Genomic DNA, 11,654 nt, shown 5'->3' on the forward strand with positions numbered 1-11,654 from the left:
ATTGGTCAGCCAATATTAAATCATTTATATTCACTGTTGTTTTTGCTTAGGAGTAGGTTACTTACTAGTTTACTCCCAAATAGGAGTAGTGTGAATAGCAAATACCTGAATGAACATGTGAATTGATCCTGAACAAAAGTATAAGTCCACGTCCACAAGAAGGGTAGGAAAATTATGATTTTGAAATAAATGTTTATTACTTAACTAAAATGATATCATTGAAATACTTTTACATTTCACTTGGCATCCATACCAACATATTCACTCACTAGCTAAGCCCATAACAGTAATATTCAATTATATGCACATACATTATTTACATTTCAACCAACAAACCATCTACACAGTCCCTCATATGTCCAGCAATGTATTACACACACTTTGTCATACACACATAAAAAATTATTATAAATACAAAACATAGAAAGCATAGAAAATGTTTCACTACAAACAAAAAGAAGAGACCAGCACAAGGCCAACTTGAGTTTGCATGACAAGGTCCTGAGAACATAGGACGTTGTCAAGGAAAATGGCCATATCCAGTTTAAAGGTGTGTTGACGTTGAACTGGTGTAAAAAGAATCACCTCAGTGAGGCCACATGCAGCCAGTGACCTGGCCCTTCCCGGCTTTCTGTGGCTGTCTCAGGTGAACACATTGGGTCCTACTAGACCCTCGCCATGGAAGTAACATGTCTCCTGTGACCTGCTGCACTGTCCGTCTCCCTTGTCTAATCACACCTGCTTGTTTCCAAAACAGTAAAGACTAGCTACCTCTCTAAATTCTCTCTGAGTGGATGGGATCTGTGATCCAAACTGTGTGAATGAACCTCCAGCTCTTCCTCCATATCTTCATCATCCTCAGAGCTGGAGTCATCGTTGTAGAAGTGGAGAGTGGCTTGGACAGGGAAACTGTCCAAGACCATCTTCCCCAAATGAGACACATATTCCTCAGTCCTGGACTTGGGCATGAAGAGCCTACGGATCAGATTGCTGTATTAAGTATTTTAAAATACATCTGTGTTTTACTATTCAAAGAAATTAGCATACCGGTATACAAAAATGGTCTTTATGAAAGTGATAACATCAAATCATAAAATGTATTCACAACACAGGTCTTTTCCACAAATTAGTTTAAATGTAGTAACAATTCCAACATACTATCTTCTCTCAACTGCTAACAGTCTACATACCTGACAGGGTGCTGGAATCCATGGGCACCTTTGGACATCTGTCTGGTTCTTGATGGCACATTCCCTTGGACAAACTAAACAGGACAAGTAGGCATGTTCATTTTCAACTCAAATGAATAAACCTATACAATACCAAATACAGCATTTCTAAGGACCTGTGTCAGTAAAGTATTGAATAATCTTGTTTACTAGGCTACAGGTTTCTTGTGATGATAGGTTGGATGAAATTTAATTACTTCATAATCTAATAGTAGGCCTAAAGTAATTGCATTATGTCCTTACTTTTTCTAGACATCCAGTTTCTCTATGACAGGGAATCCATGGTCTCCATATCACTGGAAAACTGCAATAGTAGAACATTTATTGAACTGGTTTTTATTTCCATATTCCAAACAGGCTAAATATAACGTTCATACCTTAGGAGTGGCTCTTCAGACTCCCTGTATCTTCCCATGCATCTCATTATTTGGTCTTTCACTGTGAGCGACGGCAACTGCATATCCTGACCAAGAGGGAGTTTCTTCTGTCTTCGACTGACTCACTACCTGCAAACTCCTAGACTGAGGGATACGGTCAGGTATGCTGTTTATCAAGGCTTTCCCATCTTGACTGTTCACTTGAATAAACAAAAGTGGATTTGGGTGGGGGGAGTCTTTGAGATCTGTCTTCGGCTGTCAAATTGCAGGTCCCCTTCCTCCACTGAATTGAAGCTTTTCAAAGATGGATCATGAAAAGTTAGTTATTCAGATAAACAATATTTTTTTGTTATCTTTTTCATGTTGTTATTGAACTTTAAGGCCCTGGCTGTCCTTCCATTTATTTTATAGGCCTATCCTATAGTTCTTGGTAAGTTTACTGGTAATATGCATTTGTACTGGGTACATTTAGATTAAATGGAATATAATTAGTTTAATTCTGATTTAAGGAAGAAACTGTATAAGAATTTGTATAACATTTGGTGAGTTAAGGGATATGCAAATAGCCTCTCACATTATGTTCTCCTAGTAGATATAAGTTTCTTTCCCTGAGTGTTTCAAATTCTCTCTCACTTGGCCTCGGCCTCACGCTTTGAAAGTTTGCGCTGCAGTCTGCACCAATGACTGTATATACAGTATGTCTGCACTAGTGATGGGTGGTTTGACTCATAACCCGTAGTCCCCGCGGTTATATCCGCCGGGCGCGTGGGTTTAAGGTCATGACCTATTGTGTGGATGAAGGGCGGATGGATGGCAGGCGGGTTGAAAAGAGAATACCTTTAAAAATCCATAAAAATATAATTATTGTGTAATTTATATTTATAGGCTACATTTTTTCCTTTCATTATTTTAGTCTCTCTGGCATTAGTGGGTAAGCCTAAACTTTAGGGCCTAACTTTATGCGTGCCAAATAGCCTACAGTCAATCACCAAACACTTTTGAGAACAGGCAGAAAAAGTACATGTACATCCACTGAGGCAAGAAGGACAATGTCTTGGTTTATTTCAATAAGAGAAAAGCTGCGATATGTTGACTTGAAAATAAAGACAAGGGACGGCCAGAAAAGTTATATTTGGTAAAGATTTGGTGAAGTGGTAAAAGAGGATGATAGCAGTGCCGCAATGTTGTGTGATATGAGGCACTATACAAAGTTGAGTCAGTCACAAAACTGGACTTCAAATAGGCTTATGGCACATGAAGGGAACTACAGTTCAGTTCAGATGGGTTCAATAAGACTGAAATCTGGACACTGACTGTAGGTCTATAACCTCACACAGCCTTAATATTAACTCCTGCAGAATTAAGCATTTTTTGCAGTAAATTTATCCAAATGTAGGCTAAATGTTGACTCGGGAAGAGGAGTGGAGAAAGATGTCTTTCTTTCAGCATCTTGAGAGAATGGGAATGCACAGTTAGATACAGTCTGTAGAGGTGCTATCAGCATCATAAAATCAGTATTTAAACCACATAAAATAGGCTATGCATCCAAGCTGAACTGAAATCTTATCAAACAATATTTATTTTTTTAACAAGGCAAGTCAGTTAACAACAAATTATTTTTTACAATGGCGGCCTACCAAAAGGCCACCTGCGGAGACGGGGGCTGGGAATAAAAATACAATTATAGGACAAAACACACATCACGACAAGAGACACCACAACCCTACATAAAGAGAGAGACCTAGGACAACATAGCATGGCAGCAACACAACATGACAACATGGTACAGTAGCAACACATAGCAGCAGCACAAAACATGTTACAAACATTGGGCACAGACAGCACAAAATGTTGAGTCGTTTTCACAGCTTTTTATTTCTTTACAACAAGTCAAACTGATGTCATTTGGACATTCATTCTATTGATTTATAACATTCTGGTGAGCAAGGGTTTATTTAGTCTTCTAGGAAAACTTTTGGACTAGGCTAATGACAGAAGATAAGCTGCATGTACTTGCACTGAACAAAAATATAAAACGCAACATGTAAAATGTTGGTTCCATGTTTCATGAGCCGAAATAAGATCATACATTTTCCATATTCACAAAAATCTTCTCAATTTCGTTTACATACCAGTTAGTGAGCATTTTGCCTTTGCCAAGACTATCCATCCACCTGACAGGTGTGTCATATCAAGAAGCTGATTAAAAAGCATGATCATTACACAGGTGGACCTTGTGCTGGGGACAATAAAAGGACACTATAAAATGTGTAGTTTTGTCACACCACACCATGCCACAGATATCTCAAGTTGAGGGAGCATGCAATTGGCATGCTGACTGAAGGAATGTCCACCAGAACTGTTGCCAGAGAATTTAAATGTTAATGTTTTTACCATAAGCCACCTCCTACATAATTTTAGAGAATTTCACAGTACGTCTGTCACAGTTTAGTGTGAACCCCTTTTCTCACCACCCAACACAGGATTTAATGTTCTCCAGCACACAACCAACCTAGATGACCAGGACAGGTAAGTATGCTCATGGTAAGTTTTAATTTAAATTCATGGGTTAACATGGATTGGACCCCGTTTCCCCACCTCCCACAGCAGACTGCACGATTTCCCGGACTGTGACGTCACAATAAGGCCTCCCCTCAGGTAGGTTACCCTCCCCCTGACTCCCTCAGGTAAATATCGGCTATGCAAAAGATCAGCTGCACACGGAATTATTTTGATATGGCACTGCAAATCTCACACCACTGAAGTATTGTATGGCACTGCAACAAGATAGTTATTCTAAGGGAAAGCACTGCAAACAATATGGTGAAAGGCACTACAATCTCGCTCTGGAGCTGTACACAATATGGGACCCACCCTTGGCCCTGCTCTACTCTGCCAACCCCTCTAACGGACGTTCTACTATAGGACAAAATAGGGAGGACAGACAAGACAACAGGGTGGGGATAGGTTCTCGATTTCTAGGGCCCGACGAGAAGCATATCCCTACAAAATAAACCTCTGTATGGTGATATCCAGATCCACACAGCTCCCTGTCCTGGAATGCGCCCGGTCTGACACAGAACCCAAACCGCTACGCACGTGCGCCATCGTGCATAAATGTATTTTGTCCCCCCACACCAAATGCGATAATGACACGCAGGTTAAAATATCAAAACAAACTCTGAACCAATTACATTATTTTGGGGATAGGCCCGAAAAGCATTAAACCTTTATGGCAATTTAGCTAGCTAGCTTACACTTGCTAACTAATTTGTCCTATTTGGCTAGCTTGTATTTGCTAGCTAATTTGTCCTGGGATATAAACAATGAGTTGTTATTTTACCTGAAATATACAAGGTCCTCTACTCCGACAATTAATCCACACATAAAACCGTCAAACTAATCGTTTCTAGTCATCTCTCTTCCTAGGACTTTTCTTCTCTTGACTTTATCTTGCGATTGGCAACTTTCATAAATTAGGTGCATTACCGCCACTGACCTTGTTCGTATTTCAGTCACCCAGTGGGTATAACCAATGAGGAGATGGCACGTGGGTACCTGCTTCTATAAACCAATGAGGAGATGGAAGAGGCAGGACTTGCAGCGCGATCTGCGTCAGAACTGATTTCTATTTTACACCTTGCCCAAACCGGCTGCGCGCGTGCGCTATCGTGCATAAATGTATTTTGCCCCCCCACTCCAAACGCGATCACGACACGCAGGTTAAAATATCAAAACAAACTCTGAACCAATTACATTCATTTGGGAACAGGTTCAAAAGCATTAAACATGTATGGTAATTTAGCTAGTTAGCTTGCACTTGCTAGCTAACGTTAGTTTGTCCTATTTAGCTAGCTTGCTGTTGCTAGCTAATTTGTCCTGGGATATAAACATTGAGTTGTTATTTTACCTGAAATGCACAAGGATCTCTACTCCGACAATTAATCCACTGTCACGATCGTGTGGAGGATTGACGGACCAAAACGCAGCTTTAGGAAAATAAGCCTGACGGATCTGACGGATCTGGCTGCTCATGGCTAGCTGACGGATCTGGCTGCTCATGGCTAGCTGACGGATCTGGCTGCTCATGGCTAGCTGACGGATCTTGCTGCTCATGGCTAGCTGACGGATCTTGCTGCTCATGGCTAGCTGACTGCTCTGGCAGATCCTGTCTGGTTGGCGGCTCTGGCAGATCCTGTCTGGTTGGCGGCTCTGGCAGATCCTGTCTGGTTGGCGGCTCTGGCAGATCCTGTCTGGTTGGCGGCTCTGGCAGATCCTGTCTGGTTGGCGGCTCTGGCAGATCCTGTCTGGTTGGCGGCTCTGGCAGATCCTGTCTGGTTGGCGGCTCTGGCAGATCCTGTCTGGCGGGCGGCTCTGGCAGATCCTGTCTGGCGGGCGGCTCTAGCGGCTCCTGTCTGGCGGACGGCTCTAGCGGCTCATGGCAGACGGGCGGCTTTGCAGGCTCATGGCAGACGGGCGGCTTTGCAGGCTCATGGCAGACGGATGGCTCAGACGGCGCTGGGGAGACGGATGGCTCAGATGGCGCTGGGGAGACGGATGGCTCAGATGGCGCTGGGGAGACGGATGGCTCAGATGGCGCTGTGCAGACGGCAGACTCCTGCCGGCTGAGGCGCACTGTAGGCCTGGTGCGTGGTGCCGGGACTGGTGGCACCGGGCTGGGGACACGCATCTCAGGGCTAGTGCGGGGAGCAGCAACAGGACGCACAGGACTCTGGGGACACACAGGAGGCTTGGTGCGTGGTTTAGGCACTGGTGGTAAAGGGCTGGAGACACGCACCATATAGCTAGTGCGTGGAGGAGGCACTGGTGGTACTGGGTTGGGGCGGGGAGGTGGCGCCGGAAATACCGGACCGTGCAGGCATACTGGCTCCCTTGAGCGCCGAGCCTGCCCAACCCTACCTGGTTGTATGCTCCCCGTCGCCTGACCAGTGCGGGGAGGTGGAAAAACCCGCACCGGCCTATGTAGGCGAACCGGGGACACCATGCGTAAGGCTGGTGCCATGTACACCGGCCCGAGGAGACGCACTGGTGACCAGATGCGTTGGGCCGGCTTCATGACATATGGCTCAACGCTCAGTCTCAGTCGGCCGATACGTGGAGCTGAAATGTACCGAACCGGGCTATGCACGCGTACAGGAGACACCGTGCGCTCTACTGCGTAACACGGTGTCTGCCCGTACTCTCGCTCTCCACGGTAAGTACAGGGAGTAGGCGCAGGTTTCCTACCTGACTTCGCCACACTCCCTTTAAGGCCCCCCCCAAGAAATTTTTGGGTTGTACTCACGGGCTTCCAGCCTTGTCTCCGTGCTGCCTCCTCATATCGCCTCCTCTCGGCTTTAGCTGCCTCCAGCTCTTCACGAGGAAGGCGATATTCTCCCGGTTGTGCCCACGGCCCCTTACCATCCAGTATCTCCTCCCATGTCCACGAATCCTGTGTAGGTGGGTCCTGTTGCCGCTTTCCATGCCGCTTGGTCCTGTATTGGTGAGTAGTTCTGTCACGATCGTGTGGAGGATTGACGGACCAAAACGCAGCTTTAGGAAAATAAGCCATCTCCTTTTTATTGATGAAGAAGGCAAACGAAACAAACACACTTACGAACTAAACAAAACAAGAAAACGATCGTGAAGCTAAATAACGATGTGCACACACAGGCTACAAACGTATCACATAGACAACTACTCACAACAAATGAAAGCCTATGGCTACCCTAAATAAGGCTCCCAATCAGAGACAACCGAAATCAGCTGTCTCTAATTGGGAACTCATTCAGGTAACCATAGACTCTCCTAGACAACTAAACATACATAGACAACGCTAGACACATGTACTCAACACAAACCCATATACTACACCCAACAACCCCTTTACCATAGAATCACCCAAAACCAACAAAACACAAACATTCCCCATGTCATACCCTGACCTAACTAAAATAATAAAGAAAACAAAGAATACTAAGGCCAGGGCGTGACATCCACACATAAAACGGCCAACCGAATCGTTTCTAGTCATCTCTCCTCCTTCCAGGCCTTTTCATCTTTAAATTATATGGTGATTGCATCTAAACGTTCATTGTATTACCACGACTACAGGCAAAACAGTTCGTCTTTCTATCACCCACCTGGGTAAAACCAATGAGGAGATGGCACGTGGGTACCTGCTTCTATAAACCAATGAGGAGATGGGAGAGGCAGGACTTGCAGTCAGAAATAGGAACAACATCTATTTTAGCCCTGGTGTCGCAGACGCTCGTTGGTGCAATAATTGAATAACATGGATTTCTAAATTTATTTTGCAACGCTCGCGCACGCGACGCGAGTGGTGTAGTCAACCTGTAAGGGGAACACAGGAAGAATCACGTCCCTTACTTAGAGGAGCTAAAGCTCATAGATGTGTGATGTACCAATGCCTCTCTCGGTCCTCTGCTCTTAGATCACTATTTTAGCTTCAGTTCGTCGTCAGCGCAGCTGCCCACTTACTCACTCGAATTCGCCAGTAAGAATTTGCATTCCGCAGACACTGGTCCATTGCGATCACAGCAAACACCCAAACAGACAAGACATGGAAACTTGCATAGGGGACCAGTCCCCTAGCCATTCTCCACTAAATTCCCAGGCCTGAATACTTCTACGATATCACGGCAGTCCGCAAACAATCGTTTAAGTGAATGCCGGGACCTACTGTGCTGGAATGTACGATCAATCATGATCTGCCCAATTCTGTACTACCATGAAAAAAAAAATCTAAACCAAAAAATAACTTCTACCACACCAAACACTACTTCTACTATGGTATATTTGCGATCTCACAATTTAAAGTGCATTCTGCCACCTACTGTGCAGGTTGGAAACAGGATTCCAAAAATTGATTAAAATACAAAAAAAATAAAAATTAACTACTTTTCTGTTAAAAAATCTATTTAAAAAATCCCTACACAGGCTCAAGGGGAACCTGAAAGGTCAGGTCTTCAAATATAAAATCCTTAAGTCCCAAAAACCTTTCTACCGCTGCCACAATAATGTCCAGTTTCTTAGATTTCTTTGAGACGTGCCGTACAGTTTAACTATAGCAATGAACTCCACAAAATCCACCTTTTTAACACTACCGTATCTTCCCTAGCATCACATGTTTTCTCAATTATTTTCATCGCATCCGCATAGGAGATTCGATTCATTGCTCTAACTTGCCACCTCAATCTTCTTCACCCTTACAGCACACTCCAGGAATTGGGGATCATTATCCCACCACAACTGCAACACTGTCGTCCTTCAACACATCATTCTTCAATACTCTGTCCATCTGCACACATTTGAAACATGGCCAATCCTTTACAATTCTTACACTGCAATGGTTTGGGGCGAAAGCTCAAACGGCGTATTTTAGTTAACCAAGCTTCACATGCGTAGTTATTTGCTCTTTATCAAAAAACAGGACCAACACTTTTTCTCCTTTCACCCAGCGGGTTAGTTCCCGGGCACCAACCACACCAGGAATTATCTTCAGGTTTTCAACCTGAACATCCGTCGTCGCCCCTGAGATGACTCCTTTGACGGGTGCTCTACTCCGATGTTCAAAACACAAAACTTCTGTTGTCCAGATTCTTTTGAGGCTGCCTGTTCTTCAGAAATCCTGGTCACTCTGAGACTCCACTTTTCCCAGCGCAAACTTCACAATTTTCAGCACCTCAAATGGGTCTCCAACATATTCATCCTTACTCAACAAATGCATCCCAACAAATACATGCCCCACCACCACAGAAAGCACTGAGCTAGGCTGAAACACCTGCATTTTGGAGCTGCCTGTGTGTATGTGGCTTTATTAATTGAACCTTTAATTTAAGGTCTGAATACTTATGTAATTACTTATGTAATTGGCTGTTAGCCAGCCTGCCAGCTTAGTGGAGTCTGCCACTAGCATAGTCAGTGTAGTCAGCTCAGCTATCCCCATTGAGACTGTGTCTGTGCCTCGACCTAGGTTGGGCAAAACTAAACATGGCGGTGTTCGCCTTAGCAATCTCACTAGGATAAAGACCTCCTCCATTCCTGCCATTATTGAAAGAGATCGTGATACCTCACATCTCAAAATAGGGCTACATAATGTTAGATCCCTCACTTCAAAGGCAGTTATAGTCAATGAACTAATCACTGATCATAATCTTGATGAGATTGGCCTGACTGAAACATGGCTTAAGCCTGATGAATTTACTGTGTTAAACGAGGCCTCACCTCCTGGTTACACTAGTGACCATATCCCCCGTGCATCCCGCAAAGGCGGAGGTGTTGCTAACATTTACGATAGCAAATTTCAATTTACCCCCAAAAAAATGACGTTTTCGTCTTTTGAGCTTCTAGTCATGAAATCTATGCAGCCTACTCAATCACTTTTTATAGCTACTGTTTACAGGCCTCCTGGGCCATATACAGCGTTCCTCACTGAGTTCCCTGAATTCCTATCGGACCTTGTAGTCATAGCAGATAATATTCAAATGTTTGGTGATTTTAATATTCATGTGGAAAAGTCCACAGACCCACTCCAAAAGGCTTTTGGAGCCATCATCGACTCAGTGGGTTTTGTCCAACATGTCTCTGGACCTACTCACTGCCACAGTCATACTCTGGACCTAGTTTTGTCCCATGGAATAAATGTTGTAGATCTTAATGTTTTTCCTCATAATCCTGGACTATCGGACCACCATTTTATTACGTTTGCAATCGCAACAAATAATCTGCTCAGACCCCAACCAAGGAGCATCAAAAGTCGTGCTATAAATTCTCAGACAACACAAAGATTCCTTGATGCCCTTCCAGACTCCTTCTGCCTACCCAAGGACGTCAGAGGACAAAAATCAGTTAACCACCTAACTAAGGAACTCAATTTAACCTTACGCAATACCCTAGATGCAGTTGCACCCCTAAAAACTAAAAACATTTGTCATAAGAAACTAGCTCCCTGGTATACAGAAAATACCCGAGCTCTGAAGCAAGCTTCCAGAAAATTGGAACGGAAATGGCGCCACACCAAACTGGAGGTCTTCCGACTAGCTTGGAAAGACAGTACCGTGCAGTATCGAAGAGCCCTCACTGCTGCTCGATCATCCTACTTTTCCAACTTAATTGAGGAAAATAAGAAAAATCCAACATTTCTTTTTGATACTGTTGCAAAGCTAACTAAAAAGCAGCATTCCCCAAGTGAGGATGGCTTTCACTTCAGCAGTAATAAATTCATGAACTTCTTTGAGGAAAAGATCATGATCATTAGAAAGCAAATTACGGACTCCTCTTTAAATCTGCGTATTCCTCCAAAGCTCAGCTGTCCTGAGTCTGCACAACTCTGCCAGGACCTAGGATCAAGAGAGACACTTAAGTGTTTTAGTACTATATCTCTTGACACAATGATGAAAATAATAATGGCGTCTAAACCTTCAAGCTGCATACTGAATCCTATTCCAACTAAACTACTGAAAGAGCCGCTTCATGTGCTTGGCCCTCCTATGTTGAACATAATAAACGGCTCTCTATCCACCGGATGTGTACCAAACTCACTAAAAGGGGCAGTAATAAAGCCTCTCTTGAAAAAGCCAAACCTTGACCCAGAAAATATAAAAAACTGTTGGCCTATATCGAATCTTCCATTCCTCTCAAAAAATTTAGAAAAAGCTGTTGCGCAGCAACTCACTGCCTTCCTGAAGACAAACAATGTATACGAAATGCTTCAGTCTGGTTTTAGAACCCATCATAGCACTGAGACTGCACTTGTGAAGGTGGTTAATGACCTTTTAATGGCGTCAGACCGAGGCTCTGCATCTGTCCTCATGCTACTAGACCTTAGTGCTGCCTTTGATACCATCGATCACCACATTCTTTTGGAGAGACTGGAAACCCAAATTGGTCTACACAGACAAGTTCTGGCCTGGTTTAGATCTTATCTGTCGGAAAGATATCAGTTTGTCTCTGTGAATGGTTTGTCCTCTGACAAATCAACTGTACATTTCGGTGTTCCTCAAGGTTTCGTTTTAGGACCACTATT

General features: G+C 43.8%; 1 protein-coding gene across 1 annotated transcript; it reads right to left on the bottom strand.

Moving 5' to 3' along the window:
• Positions 1-594: 594 nt before the first annotated feature.
• On the bottom strand, positions 595-8,156 carry LOC129867071 (protein ripply3-like). The gene is made up of 5 exons (XM_055940225.1): positions 8,108-8,156; positions 1,607-1,727; positions 1,473-1,533; positions 1,191-1,264; positions 595-975 (listed from the first exon to the last, which is right to left on the bottom strand). The coding sequence occupies exons 1-5, from the start codon at positions 8,154-8,156 to the stop codon at positions 768-770; spliced, it is 513 nt and encodes a 170-aa protein (XP_055796200.1). The 3' UTR covers positions 595-767.
• Positions 8,157-11,654: the final 3,498 nt, after the last annotated feature.

The sequence above is a fragment of the Salvelinus fontinalis genome, chromosome 2, assembly GCF_029448725.1.
Source record: "Salvelinus fontinalis isolate EN_2023a chromosome 2, ASM2944872v1, whole genome shotgun sequence".
In the NCBI taxonomy this organism is placed as follows: domain Eukaryota; kingdom Metazoa; phylum Chordata; class Actinopteri; order Salmoniformes; family Salmonidae; genus Salvelinus; species Salvelinus fontinalis.